Source organism: Lactuca saligna, chromosome 2 (genome assembly GCF_052625555.1).
Source record: "Lactuca saligna cultivar CGN05327 chromosome 2, ASM5262555v1, whole genome shotgun sequence".
Classification (NCBI taxonomy): Eukaryota; Viridiplantae; Streptophyta; class Magnoliopsida; order Asterales; family Asteraceae; genus Lactuca; species Lactuca saligna.
This window is the reverse complement of record NC_136418.1, coordinates 74,991,001-75,006,959: the sequence shown is the minus strand read 5'-3', so window position 1 is coordinate 75,006,959 and position 15,959 is coordinate 74,991,001. Positions and strand designations below refer to the sequence as shown.

At 38.5% G+C, this 15,959-nt stretch overlaps 1 protein-coding gene across 1 annotated transcript; it reads left to right on the top strand.

Moving 5' to 3' along the window:
• The first annotated feature begins 8,168 nt into the window (after window positions 1–8,168).
• Window positions 8,169–13,730, top strand: DGS1 (dgd1 suppressor 1). The gene is made up of 14 exons (XM_078979553.1): window positions 8,169–8,678; window positions 8,843–8,957; window positions 9,023–9,226; window positions 9,300–9,437; window positions 9,832–9,993; window positions 10,572–10,766; window positions 10,891–10,991; window positions 11,094–11,183; window positions 11,978–12,050; window positions 12,130–12,158; window positions 12,252–12,375; window positions 12,838–12,948; window positions 13,013–13,113; window positions 13,340–13,730. Exons 1-14 carry the CDS (start codon window positions 8,389–8,391, stop codon window positions 13,455–13,457), a joined length of 1,851 nt encoding a protein of 616 aa, XP_078835679.1. The 5' UTR covers window positions 8,169–8,388; the 3' UTR covers window positions 13,458–13,730.
• Window positions 13,731–15,959: the final 2,229 nt, after the last annotated feature.

Sequence of the window (15,959 nt, the reverse complement as noted above, 5' to 3'; positions counted from 1 at the left end):
AGAATTTGGCGTAAAGCCTCTCCGATCTCAAAACTCCGAGGATCTATCTCAAATGTTCCTCGTGTTGTTCTCTGGATCTCGAATACACCAATATGTCGTCAATGAACACGATCACTGAGCGATCCAACATCGGCCTACATACTCTATTCATGAGATCCATGAACACCGTCGGCGCATTGGTGAGCCCGAAAGGCATCACCACGAACTCGTAATGCCCGTAACGAGTCCTGAACGTTGTCTTCTAGATGTCCTCATCTCGCACCCTCACCTGATGATATCCCGACCTCAAATAGATCTTGGAGAACCAAGATGCTCCCTGTAACTGATCGAACAAATCGTCGATCCTCGACAACGGGTAACAGTTCTTGACCGTCAGCTTGTTCAATTCCCTGTAATCAATGCACATCCGGTGTGAGACATCCTTTTTCTTAACAAAAAGGATAGGCGCTCCCCATGGCGAACTGCTCGGCCGAATAAACCCCTTCCTAGAAGCTCCTGAAGCTGCGAGGATAACTCCTGCATCTTTGGAGGTGCAAGACGATAAGGTGCCTTGGCGATAGGCGCAACCCCCGGAACCAAATCGATGTTGAACTCAACCTGCCTCTCGGGAGGCACACCGGGTAACTCTTTCGGAAATACATCCGAGAACTCACACACTATCGGAACCTCATCTACTGACCTCGGTCTCTCTGAATCAACCCTCGTATCCATCACATATGCTACAAATCCCTTACAGCCTTGCTGTAGACTTTGCCTCGCTCTAGCGGCTGAACAAAATGCCGAACCAGAACGTGTACCCTCGCCTTACATGGTAAAAACTCCCCCACTAGGGTCTCGTATGGTCACCAGCTGTCTCTTGCAGTCGATAAATGCTCCAAACTTGCTCAACCAGTCCATGCCCACGATGACACAGACATCTCCCATCGCAATAGGAACTAGATCAATCGGAAACTCAACGCCGAAAATCTCGAGTACACACCCTCGGATCACCTCGGTGGCATACACCGCTCTCTCGTCAGCTATGGAAACTCTCAGAGGTCGACTCAACGCCTCTCGGCTAATACTGATGTGCTGACTAAAAGCCAAAGATACAAAAGACCGACTCGCACCCGAGTCAAATAACACCAAGGCAGGTACAAAATTCACAATAAAAGTACCTACGCATATCATAATATAAGCACAATATCTCAACATAAAAGTAAATATATGAAAGAATACATACCAGCCACGGCATCGGGTGCTGCGCTGACCTCCTCCGCAGTCAACTGGAAGGCTCTCCCTCGCGCCTTCGGTACCTCGGCCTTCACTGGCCGGCTCTCAGTAGCTCTGATAGCAGTAGGGGCAGATCCCTGAGGTGCTCCTTGAGCTGTCCCTCGTAACTGTGGACACTTCGCCTTGCGGTGTCCGATCTGGTTGCAGTGAAAGCATACTGCAAACCCTTTGGGGCAATACTTGGCCATATGCCCCTCCTTGCCACATTTGTAGCAAGACCCCGCTCTGCACACCCCCTCGTGGCTCTTGCCGAACTTTCCACAACTGCGGCCCTTCTGACTCCCAGATCGCGAATCAACGGGCTTGGCCCGCTTGGTTGCCGACTGAGACTGTGTCGGTCGCCGATCCCTCGCCTGAGACTTAGCCTCCTCCCTAGCCTGGGTCTCCAGCTCTATCTCCCTCTTTCGGGCATTTTCCTGAAGCTTAGCAAATATCCGATACGTCGAGTTTGCCACGAACTCCCGTATATCCCTCCTCAAAATACTCAGATAGCAGCTCATACGTGCCTGCTCGGAGGATACGTGCTCTGGGCAAAACATCGCCCGCTCATGGAACTTCCTCGTAATCACTGTGATAGAATCAGTACCCTGCTTGAGGGTCAGAAACTCCTGGGCCAAGCGCTCCCTCTCCACCTGGGGAACGTACTCATCTCGGAACATAGCAGTGAACCTCTCCCAAGTCACTACAGCAAGCTCAGCAGGCGAATAATGTGCAGTCACAAACTTCCACCAATCCTTCGCTCCCAAGCGAAGTTGGTTCAGCGCGAACCGGACTCTCAAATGCTCAGGAGATGAGCAAGTAAAGAAACATCCCTTTATGTTTGATATCCTCCTCATCGTTGCAATCAGGTCCTGGGTCCCATCAAACTCCGGTGGTGTTGTGTTGCTGAACTCTCAGAACAGCAACGCATCACCACCCTGCGGTCTAGCCGCAGCTACAGCTGCAGTGGCCGCAGCAACAACAACATCAGAAAAAGCAGCGTATCTCTCGTTGAATGTCTCTATCTGGGAGGTCTTGATGGACCCGAACATCTCTGGAATCTCATCGCAGATGGCAGCAACCACCTCATCATGAATCATTTGGCGGAGCTCCTCGTCGCTCACACCCCCTCCACTGGTCCCTGGTCTGTGGTGAAACATCCCAAAAATACGTCTCAAAATTTTTGTTTTTAAATAATAATAAAAGTCATAACACTGGATGTCATATAATAAAACCATACGTCGGGTATCTCAAAAGCCATAATAAAAATGTCATATCAAGAACTGTATCAAATCATATCTAAGTATCTGAACAAAACTCCAAAGAATAAAGCTGAAGTCGTGGTGTGTGCGATGCCATCAACCCGAGCCCTTCCCTTTACTTGCGGAAGTACCTGAAACCAAAACTGAAACTGTAAGCACGAAGCTTAGTGAGCTCCCCCAAACTACCACATGCCATACAACAACATATAAACACATACTGGGCCTTGCCCACTGCATCGGACCAAAGTCCGGAAACTGCATCGGACCGAAGTCCGGAACTAACCAGGGCCTTGCCCTTTGCATCGGACAGAAGTCCGGAAACTGCATCGGACCGAAGTCCGGAACTGACTGGGACCTTTTCCCCTGCATCGGACCGATGTCCGAAACTAACTGCATCGGACTAAAGTCCGGAAACTGTCTGAGCATAACACAGCATGGCATAAACATATTAACTAGCATGAACACATAAACTGCATAATGCATTGGGCCGTAGCCCGGAACATATAACACATAAATCCTGTCTGAGCCACGAAGGCATCAAACATACTAAAAACTACATCGGACCGAAGTCCGGAAACTACTACTAGCTAAACGGGCCGGCATTGTGGCCTTAGACCCGTTCATACTGGAAGGAAACTCACCTTGTAAACTGGCTGGTAAATGAACCGCTCTGGAAACTATCTGTTGCTGCTCCGGTATCTCCCCGACTACAATTTCCATAACACCTTAATCAAATACTGATAACTATACTAAGGGTAAAATGACTATTTTACCCTTGGTCAAAGTCAACCCTATTGGTCAAAGTCAACATACACTTGACTTGACTCGTCGAGTCCTCACGCTCACTTCTTTGCTTCTGATCGCTATTACTCGTGGAGTTTGGCGTAGACTCGACGAGTTCCCCTTTTATGCTATCACTTAGTCGATCTGCATCCGACTCGCCGAGTTGTATGAACAACTCGTCGAGTCCTCCTTCAACGTATGAACACTCTGGCTGTGACTCGCCGAGTTGTATGAACAACTCGTCGAGTTGTATGAACAACTCGTCGAGTCTGATCTAGAGGTATGAAGACTGACTTGGACTCGCGACTCGACTCGCCGAGTCCAAAGAATGACTCGCCGAGTCGCATGCATGCAATTACTATTCAAATGATTCTGCTCAAAACCAACGCATCCAACCGATAGATCTGGGCTCCTAAGGCCTGGTTTGCACGTAAAGGTTCCATTTTTACGTGCACATATACTCCTAAAGAGGTTTATAGGCTTAAAATGCATGAATAAGGCTAGATCTAGGGTTTATATGCAACAAGGTTCAATAAAGGTATTAGATCTGGGTTTTAGGACATAAATATGATTAGATTTGAAAGCTATAACACTTACACAAGCTCCCATACTAGATTAAGCTCATAAATAGGCAAAAAGGTAACCTAAATGAGATTCTTCAAGAAAAACAACCAAAGAACAGAAAGAGTCCGATTAATACCTCTAATGACTCTGAAATGGATGCAAGATCTTGTTCCCCTTCTTCTCCTTTGGATCTAGCCTTCCTCCTCTCTTCCAATCTTCACTTCTTACACAAAAATGCCCAAAAACACTCAAGATAGGTTAGGGTATTACTATGAAACGTTCTGAGGGTGAGGGAGGCCAGATTAGGTGCATAAAGGGGATTATATAGGGTGCAAAACCCGTAGATTTAGGGTTTCTTCCAGACTGGCAGACTCGCCGAGTCCAGGATATGGACTCGTCGAGTCGCCCACTTACACGCGCTGGAAATCCCGTCTTTACTCGACGAGTCGGGCAATAGACTCGTTGAGTCCCTCTTGAATACTTAGAAAAATAAACATTAAATAACATACCAGAAATGCGGTCGTTACATGTGGTGTGTCCCCACCATGATGCCTCTCTGAAATACAACATAAGATATTAGTAATTTGCTCTGATGTACACACACTTGATATCCCAACCCTACTTGATCTCTGGTACCCTAAGGATTCTTACTTGGGTTGCGCACTAACCCGGTGCCTTCGGTAGTACGGGCCCAATACTACCGACCACACCGACTCAGCATTCACACCAAGTCTTCCTCCCAGAGTCCCAAATCCCAAGTATGCTATTCTCTCTAATCATGTGCTACTCACTAGCAGATCTCTCATAAGCTCCTTGCTGCTATCTAAACACTCTCAAGCATCCCTAGTAGCAAAACCCTTAGACTAAGGCATCATATATCAGGCCACTCTAGTCCTAATAAGAATACCTAGTCTTACTCTAGCATGCATAATATAATTCATCATATAGCATAGCATAACGTTTCTTTTAAAACTTATTGTAAGGGTATTTTGGGAAATCACCATTCGGGCGCTGGCTGATCGTACACACGACTCCGCTCTATTTGTCTCAAAACTATTTTTACTCTTTTTAAAAAAATTTACCTTATTATCAAATTTTTCCTCAAATCCTCAGTTTGAGTTCAGATATGCCCGGAGATGCATCTGAATCCCTCAAACCAAGGCTCTAATACCAAATTGTAACACCGTAAAATTTAAAACAAATTTTCTCATTTTTAAACACATTTTTTCCAAACACATTTATTAACGAAATCCCATTGTATCATAACTTTGTTTCACAAAATATTCCCCAAGATCAAAATACATAAAAACCCATGCATGTGTACGAATCATGCCGGCGCCTTCCCGCGATCATCACCGGTTATTGAAACACATAACACATAACACTGTAAGCATAAAGCTTAGTAAGTTCCCCAAAATACCATACATAACACGTACTAGCCACTCGAGGCTATAACTCTGTGGGCCCTAACTCTATGGACCCCCTAGTCCTAGCTCTGTGAACCTTTCGGTTCTAACTCTGATATACTCTAATATACACATGGCATAAATCACATAGACATAATGCAGTGCAACACATCACATAATAGCATACAGTAACTCTGTCACGTGACTCTAATTACCACTCAAGGTAAAGTATAGTGAGAAGACTCACCTCAGATGTCTCGATAAATCTCTGACTCGGTAGAAATACGATCTAGCCTCCACCTAATCACATAAAGTAATACTCTCATAAATATAACTCTCAGGACTAGACTCAACCCTCTCTAGGCACCCTAATAAGGGTAAAAGACCATTTTACCCCTCCTTTGGCTCAAAGGCCCTCATTGTTGACCAAACCTTAAAAGTCAACCAAAGTCAACGGTCAAACTTTGACCTGACTCGTCGAGTGCACTTGGGCAACTCGGCGAGTCCACACATGTCCACTAACTCCCTAGTCTCGCTTGGCATGTCGAGTCCCTCCCCCTTTCTCGACGAGTCACACTTGGCATGAATCGCGGGGCTACCCCGACTCAACTCGCCGAGTCTCAAGATCAACTCGGCGAGTTGTCTTGAACTCCAGTCCTTTAATCCCTCTCTGACTCACTGAGTTATTCCCCCAACTCGGTGAGTCTACTCGCTGAGTGATTTACGAGAAACCCTAACCCTACTCGTCGAGTCTGATCTTTGGACTCGGCGAGTTCATGTTATTCAAAAACTCCATTGACCTCCTGAGGTCAGATCTGTTCCTTAAACCCATAGATCTAACCTTCCCAAGCATGATAATCATGTAAAGTTCAGACCTTGACACTCATATAACATCTAGATGGTCATACTTGGTGATTTAGCCCCAAAAATAAACTCCTAAGCTCATGGCTCCCAAAATAACCCATAAAGCTCCAAGGGTTAAGGCCTCTAGACCTCTTTGAGTCCAGGTACAAAGCATAAACTCGATAAGGGACCAATTGCTCCGCATATCCGTTCTCTAAAGGGGTTAGAAAACCCTAACTATAAGAATCAACACCAAAACTGAAGAAGGTCTAAATAAATACCTCAAGATGAAGTCTCTGAACTCTGAAATCACCAGATCCGCTCCTCCTTTAGCCTCCTCTTGCCTTGGTTACCTCCTTTTTGCAATCACACCAACAAAATGATCAAAAGTGGCATATCCTCCCTCACAGACGCTCTAGATCTCTTAGGGTCTCTATCTAGGGTTTGGTAACCGCAAATGACGACCCTAAGGGCCTTTAAATAGGTGCCAAACCCGGGAAATTAGGGTTTCATTAAACAGCGTGGACTCGCGGAGTCCACTTATGGACTCGCCGAGTTCGGTCATGAACCTGGATGAGAATTTGTGATCCTACTCGGCGAGTCTAAGCATCAACTCGCCGAGTCCCTCTACAAACTCCAAAATAAATGAATAAAATAATATACATGGGAATCCGGATGTTACATCCGAGATCTTTGGGCCATAGAGTAGGAATGGAATAGTTTGAGCCCATTAACATTTAGTTAAGAGTTTTGGAACCTAAACATAAAATTTTTGGCCTATTGGGCTCATTAGAAATATCATGAACCATATTAGGCCCATATGACCCAAAATGTTAAGTTTTGTGAATGTGGTCCATTTAGAGCCCAATTAGGATTCCTAGGCCCAAGATGGTGAAGTTGGAGATTTATTGGTCCATTAGACCCAACAAAAGAATCCTAGTCCATAATGAACTTGAGTCGGGATTTCTAGGGTTTCCAACCCTTATTTGAACATATTAGATGTATTTGAACGAGAATAGAGTATAGTATTCACTTAGAGTAAAGGCTTTTACAATGGATGATGTTTACATGTGAATAGAATTTCCATGCAAAATGCCAGTTGTGACATCATCTCCCCGTTAGAGGGAATTTCGTCCCGAAATTCTTTCGAATGGTAGGTTCATGAATGAGGGAATAGGTGATGATACTTCTACTTGATCTGGTCTTCGTGTTCCCATGTGAATTCCGTCCACGCTTGGCATTCCATCGAACCTTCACGATTGAAATGCGACTTTGCTTGATACGTTTCACTTCCCTATCCATAAGTTAATGTATTAGGGTCTTATTTCTTTTGTGGTTTCATGCAATGTTGTCAAGATCGAGATCGTACTTAAGATCGTTTTACGTTTTGCAAGATCATGATCGTAAGATCGGATCGGGAATCAAAAGATCCTAACAAAATGAATTCATATTCAAATTTGCTTGTAAGATAATAGGTGTGAAATATGTATTATAACTTAATGTTAATTAAGATGTCGATAGTTGAATCAACTTTAATTTTTTGCATGAACCATAATTTTTGTTGCTACAAACCATAAATTTTAAGAAAGAAACATCTTAATTAGAAAAAAAGATGTATAACTAAAAACATAATATCACAAAGAGATTATTATGGTTGTGTTATTTTTTATTCGAAATGAATTGATGAAATGATGATGTTCTACAAGACTTCTTGCAATTTATGATGTTCTATTTCAAGTTGAATAGACGAAATTTTTAGACTCAACTATATAACAAATCTAAGGAGATAAGATCAAAATCTTAATCTAAGTGGGATTGTTTTTCATTTGTAGAATCTTGAAATCATAAAATATTAAGATCAAGATCAGAATTTTTCCAACCATAGTTTGCATGTAATCTTTCGATTATTTTGGCTCTTCCGGGTTGTCCCATGGGCCCTTTCCTTTCGGATGACCGATACTAACTTGCTATGAATTAATTTTTTGTAATTAATAAAATTTGATGGAAATACGGTCTTGCTTTATAATACAAAAAATCATAAAAACCTAATATCGTCGTGATGTGCCCAAATATTAACCTGAACAAAACATCTAAACCTAAAATGGAAAATTCAGGCTGCACGGCAATCAAAATTTAAACACCGGAAAGTCAACGTAAAAACAAAACCCTTGTTGTGAAGCAGACAATATTCCGACGCCACTGAAGTGCCATTTTCCGGTGAAACTGCGGCAACGACTGATCCAGAACAGCTCATTTTCCCTGTCCCCAACACTTTTCCGATGGATGATTGGAATCCGGAACATCTATCCTCCTCCGCCGAGGCCGCCGCCAAAGCACCAGAACCGTCGTCCATATTCGCATCTTCTTATCAATACTGTTCGAGAATTTTACGCCAACGTTTCATCGGCTGCATCCCTTCTCTATCCAATTTAAATCTCCCAGAAAAAATCACTTTTCTCGAAAAGATTTCTACTCTCTACAAGAGGAGAATCATCCCGTCCACATCACGAAGAAACCGCGGGACGTGTCTACCTCTTCCACTGCCTTCGACATCTCTCGAACCTTTCACGTATGAATGTACATTCTAAATAGGGGCGTGCTTGTAACTGCTTATGTAAATTGTCTTTAGATTGTGATCAAATTTTACTTCCTCCCCTACAAACTTACACTTTACCTTGTCTCCGTTTCTATTATTATGTTGTGTTTATGAGAATTTCAAGTTCAACTATACAGGCAGACGTCTGAGACATCTAGAGTATATGATGTTCTAGGGGACATAGTGGAGCATACTTTCTTCAATTTGCATAGTGTCCAGAAGAATTTACACTTTTGGGAAGCTAGAGCAGAGGTATATTACAATCTATGCTCATAATAGCACCTGCATAGTGAATTCTTACTGTGGTATTATATCAGGGATCAACTTGTAATAAAGTATACTTCATGGTTTTTGAGAGAGGGCCTTTAGCATTTCTTGATGGTTCAGCCCAGTTGTTACATGACTATGTTTTCCATGGTACTGGCATGCAGCAAGTTTCATCCTCAGCTTCTGTACATATCTCAGAGAGGATAAGTGTCTTAACTAGCTTAAGATACTCACTGGCTACATTTTTAGCACAGGTCCCTTCGAGTTGAAACCTTTCTTTTGATATTTCGATGTCGAATCATATTTTTATCTTTTATTACTCATCAGGTCTATGTGGAGGTTGAGAAATCGAGGGAGCAGATACTTAAGGAGCCTGGGAAGTCAATGGCTGCATTACTAGGCACTATAAATGGCTTATTTTTACGTTTAGAAGCAGCAATTGGCCATTTCAGTGCAACACGTCAGGTAAGTACCCTCCATTTCCATTTCATAAGCTACTTAAAAAAGTAAACAATGGAGAACTTAGGTTGTGTTTGGTGCGTTTTTTGAGCTAATTGCAATGTAGTGTTACTATTTGTTGAAACCACTAAAGTAGCTTCTAAGCTAGCTGAGATAGTTTGCTGATAAGTTCATGGGTCTTTTTCCAAAAATTTCCAAACCTACCCTTTTATATCATTTTACATTTTCCATCTAGCTTATGAGTTAGTTTTTTACCGAATGCTATTACTTTATGAGGCAAAAGCTAGCTTTTTCAACCACAATCTTAGTACAAGTTGATTGGATGTTTAGGCTATGTTTGCTCTACCTTTTTGGATGGGACAAAAAATTGCTAAGTTTCAATTAAATTTGGATTTTGCAGATTGGATCTTCTGTAGATGGGAGTTACTCGTCTCCTTTGATGTTTGAGACACTGCCAGATGTAAACCAAGAAAGCTCTCAGTGGACTGATTGTGAGATCAGAGATGCCATCAACTTGATTTATTTGAATCTAAACAAGCTGGATGTCTACTTATCACTCTTGGTAACATCTTTCCCCTTTCCCCACTTATAAATACAACCCTTTTTTAATTTTAAAACCCTTACCCCCCCTGATAATTCAAACCCGATTGTATGGCTGTGGACATAGTTTATTCTTTAGAACAAACCAAGCATACACTGTGTTTTGGCCATGCTCTTCAAAGGGAAATTATTAGGAAAAAAGATTGAAACCCATGACATTTTCCATTGATAGTTTTGCGTTAGAAAACATTCTGCTCATTTGGAGGTTGAATGATTGACATTTACCAACACTTTAGCCTATACAGTTTTTAGTACAACCTTCAAAACATTTTTAGTACAACATGTAGAAATGCTATAAGTTGCAAAAAGGACAACCTGAGCATTTGGTTCATGAAACATCGATGATAATCATCACTCATTTAAGCATTTGAAAATGTCATCTTTTGGTGTAGTTCAATAAACTGATACATTGAAAAGAGTTTTACACTTTATGTTGTATCTAATGATTAGGCTTGTAAGGTACCTACCTTTATTAGATGATATAGATATATACATATATATATTTTTTCGAAAACTAAGGTATGGTATGGCTTGTCCTAGGTTGCGAAACATCAAAAGCCAAGGACAATGACACGTCATTGGATGCGCTACACTGTTGGAGCTGTAGGAATTTCATTATTTTCAGTATGGCTTGTAGGTCATAGTAGATTGGCAGGAAGTCCTGACATTGACAACTGGATTCGTGATGCAAAAGCCTCTGTCACTGACTTTTTGAATCACCATGTAGAGCAACCTGTAAGACTTGTGATACTCTACAATTCCTACTCTTCTACTTCATTGTTATCTCCTAATTTCTTCTTTGATTTCGTATGTACATCCCATCTTATTCTCATTCCTTTTTATGATGATGACATGTCAGCTTATTGCTATAAGAGATGAGCTTTTTGAGACATTCAGGAAGAGGCACAAAGGAGTAATGGAACTTGAAGAAGTGCAATTAACTTCTAATTCACTACACAGGTAAAAGTCCCAGACTTCAAATTTTTGCATATAATGTTTTAGTATTTTCCAAATCTATCAAAGAACGTGTAGCTTTTGAAACTTAATATACTCTTTTTGCAGAATGTTGTTGGCATTCAGTGAGAATACTAAAGGCCAAAAGTTTCCAGAAAATGCATCAGATCAGGAGATGCTTGAAATAGTTATGGGCAGGTATTAGTATTAGACATTAGTAGCTACTACAAAATATTATTAACAAAATTGCTCGCCCTATTTTGTCTCTGATTTTCCTATTTTGTCATTGTTAAGGAGTATTTTATACATTAGATGCCATACAATAGCAATGTACTTTTATTTATTTATTATAGCCTCATCCATTTTTTTCTCATTAGAGCATTGTAGTTTGGAAAATCTACCCAATTATAGCAATGTTGTCCAAATACAACGTTATTTTACTTCTATAATAAAAAAACCGAAAGAAAAAAGATTGGAAGTATAAAGTTGTAATACTAAGAAATGAAAGTAGGATGCTATTATAAACAAATAAATGGAAGTACGTTGCTATTTGTTGATATAGCCTTTTTTTAATAGTCATACACTAATAATACACTTGTATTAAATTTTTTGTGCACTAAAACATTTTTGAGGATTGGAGGGGTTAGTTGAGTTTAAGTCATAGAACTTTTTACCCTCCACCTATATAGGTAATGCAAAAAATAACAATGTACTTCCATTGATTTGTTTCTTATAGCACCTTACTTTCATTTATTCCTATTACAACATTTTACTTTGAGACTTTCACCCAATTATAGCAATATCATCCTAATAAGAACAAAAAATCAAAAGTACAATGTTATAATTGGTAGATTTTCAAACTACAATGCCATAATACCAAAAAAATAAAAATTGAAAGTACAATGTTGTAATAGAAAGAAATGAAAGTAGGTTGCTATTTATTGCACTTATCATGATCCAATGATCCACTATTTATTTTTCAATGAATGTAGATACGAGAAGGAGCTTATGCATCCAATCCAAAATCTCCTTGGTGGAGAGCTTGCTCGTGCAATGCTTATCCAAGTAACTCACTAACACTCTCTCAATAATTCAGTAGTTGTTAATCTACAATTGAGATTTTTTTTTTTCTTTGTGGTGACAGATTCAGAAGCTAAAACTCGACATTGAAACGTGAGTTGAGGTTATAAATTTGATATATTATTTATTGATAATAGAATAAGGTTTTCGTAATGAGTATATATATTTATGATTTATTACAAACAGGGCAATGCTTGAGCTTAATCAGATATTGAGGGCGAATGAGATAAACTTTGCCATACTTGCTGCTTTACCCGCATTCTTTCTCTCACTAGTTATTCTCATGTTATTGCGTGCTTGGGTCAAACAGGTAGGTATCTCATATTCTCATACATATACATATACATGATACATTCTTTTTATTGGTCTACATTCCAGATTCTTCCATTTACAATCCAATCGCCCCTTTAGCCTACTGTTCAATTGTCCTGTCTTTGAGGCTATAATTGGAAAGCAGAAATGAGTTTTTTTTTTTTTTTTTTTTTTTTTTTCTCTAAAGTGAAAAATGTAACATGTTGTATTAGCTTATACAAGTTCTAATCGCTTGGTGGCAACTTTTGTTTTATTAGAATTATTTAAGTTGATTTAGTGCACTTTAAAAAAACATAGGCTAAAGAAGGAAACATTAATTCTGTTTCTTCATTAAAATTTCTGCATTTGATCATTCTGTGCTTTATTTGGTAGTCGTGGAAGGAATTCAGTTCCATTCTTCCTTTTTTTTTAATGGAAAGACCAAAATACCCCCAGTTATCTTGTAATTTGATCGTCTCAGGACACAAGGGCACAAGGCAAAGGGAAAATTGCTCGAGTGCAAAGAAGACTATTAATTGTGGAAGTTGAGAAGAAAATCGTGCAGTTCCAATCTTGCATTGATCAGGGGCTGGTAAAAACTTTTTTTTTTTTTTTTTTACTAATAATAAGTCCAAGTTTATGAGCTTATTGTGCAGGAGAAAGATGGGCAATGTATGTATGGATTGATTTTGTATACCTTGGATCGTCTTTATAGAGCTGTGGAGAGACATGCAAAAGCAACTGGCGAGTGGCAGAGGTTAGTTTTTATTTATTTATTTTTTTATATCAGTTTATTGTTTAACTAATTATAGTTTTATAGGAATGACAAAAGAATTTAGGTAGTGCTTCATATCAATGAGATGTCATTTCATATGAAAGTTTACAAGTTTAACTAATTGTATTTTTTTCAGTTTAACCACTATATCATTTTTTTTAATGTATATTGAAGATGTGATTAATTATGGGTGTTGTATGATGAATAGTTTGAGAGAGGATATCAACAATTTGGCAAAACCCAACCTTGTGACTATTGAGAAGCTCAGAGTGACTTCACGTATGGCACATATGTACGATTGCTTGCTTCCCTCAATGCGCCATTAGTCAACTGATTTCAATTTCATACAGAAGATTTGAAATCTTCACTTTATCTTTGAAAAGGCAACCTCTTTTTGTTATAGATCAAAATTTTGCTTAATCTTTTTGTCATGTGATTAAAATTTTGGATAGTCTATTCCTCTAACATAAGGACAAAATAAAATATCATAAAGGTTTTCTATTTCTTTAGCTTTAAATGCTTGCATGCCATCAATTTCTTTGTAATCTCTAACAATTATTGTTATTTTGTATTAGTTCTATGAATTCGACTTTTATGAATGTGTATGGTTGATATTGTTGTTCGTTTTTACCATGTGTCTCTATCACCCTACTTGTAGGTTGCATTTTGTACATGAGACATAATCACTAGATTTAGTTTATTAAGTGATAAATCTTTTGTACAAATGAGAAAGATCAAGAGTGAGTATGTATTCCTAAGAAATTTGTTTCGGTTTTTTATTTGAAAAAAACTATACAACAGATTTTTTGTTGATAGATCAATTTAATACATCTCAAATGAAGTATAATAGTCTTTTGTACAAGTGAGAGAAAGATCAAGAGCTATACATGTCAAATGGAGTATAATGGTGTGTCTCTATAGGTGTATATGGAATATCCAAATGCTTTTGAATGATAACGATGTGAATGTACACTAACCTAATATCATACATCAAATTTTGTGTTTTATCTACCATTTTGGTTTAGGGGAATTTGATGGTTTACTACTTATATTTGGTTTAGAACCTTTTTCTCACAATTTAGTATTTTAACTAAGAGTGACATTATTATTTGTAACATTAAATTATAGATTTAGGTTTATATAATTAATAATATATATTAAATCTAGCTTTTATATTTTGGAACTTTGTTAAGGTTATTTTATTAACTTTCTAATGATTTTAAAACACAATGATATTTAATTAAGAGGCACAAATGACACTATATTTCAATACTTATAAAGTTATAGTAGATATATGGATGATGATAGTTTATTCTAATAATTACTTTGAATAAAACATTAAGTATTAAAGATAAATAAAATATGGTAATCTGAAACTAATTACATGTAATGTGAATTTAACATGTAATTAGTTTTAGATTAATTATCATATTATAAAGCAAACTTTGATAGTTAATGAGTGAATATCTAATCTTGGTTATAATTATCTATCGATGTAGTCTTTAAAAAAAATTAATTTTACCATACAAAAATGTCTAATAGTGCAGCTTGTTGCGCGTTATCATTTACTCGTTGTACGATGATAGTTAAATTAATAAATTTTTTTTCCTATTAAAAAAAAATTGTAAACTTATGGTAACAAAAAAATATATACATCATATTTACAAAAAATAACAAATAAAAAAAATATTATCGAAAATCTGTAAATACTTAAAATGTTCTTTTAGCCTTTAGGAACCATCAAATCATTCCATATTTTTTCTTTCTTATGGCACATTACACTTTCATTAAGTTTATTTATACAAGTTAATATTAAAAAACGTTTGCTATCAATCTTCTTAACTTTTTTTTTTATATCATATTATATTGATAAAATTGCAAAATTGATCCATGTGGTATGCAGAATTTTGGGGTTTTAATCCAAACCTCAAGTTTTTTAGATTCATGGTCATTTTGGAGTGGTTTGTATGTGAAAATAGTCCATTCGAAAATTGAAATGACTATAATACCATTGGGGTATTTATTTTTCATTTTTCCTTCATTTTTTATAAATTTAATATTTATTTTGACAATTAAAAAAAAATAGAGGACCCCCCCTCCCTCCCTCCCTCCCTCTCCCCCCCCTCTCTCTCTCTCTCTCTCTCTCTCTCTCCACATACCCTACCGACCAAATCAATTTGGAGATCTGGTCACCGGAAAAATCAATTTCATGACCTTGAGCTCCTTTCTCCTCAGCCACTTGAGCTCAAACGTATTCATCAGCTTGTAATTTCTCCAATGTCTCACTTTGTTAATTCAAACACAAATACAAATCTATCATTCATTATTGTTTCAATATAAAACATAAACAACATGGATGGTGAAACTTGATATACATGTTTCTTGTAGATACCGAGACAACCAGAAAATGAAAAATCCCACTTTTTTCTCCTTTCCTCCTTACTGGTTTCAATTTATCCATGAGTAATAACCAGGAAATGAAAAAGCCTTAGACATCTTCATATCATCGTTACCAAATCGTGCTCATCCCTTGTGTTTATGATCAACACATACTGAATGTGTGTGTGTGTGTGTCGCTGCTTCCCGGTCGAACAAAACCACATACATACCTGTTGTTCAAATTCGATCTACAGGTGAAAAGAAGGAGGGCAGAGTCGATATAGCACCTTGCCGCCGGTAAGATACCCATTTCGTCGGACATTATCTGATACCATTTCAATTGTTCGGAAAACCTACCATACTTGCTCCAATGTCTTCAAATCAAAGTGAGTGTCCCAATTCAAGGTCCGTTGTTGTGTATCATCATTCCTAATTTGGGGATCGTTCTA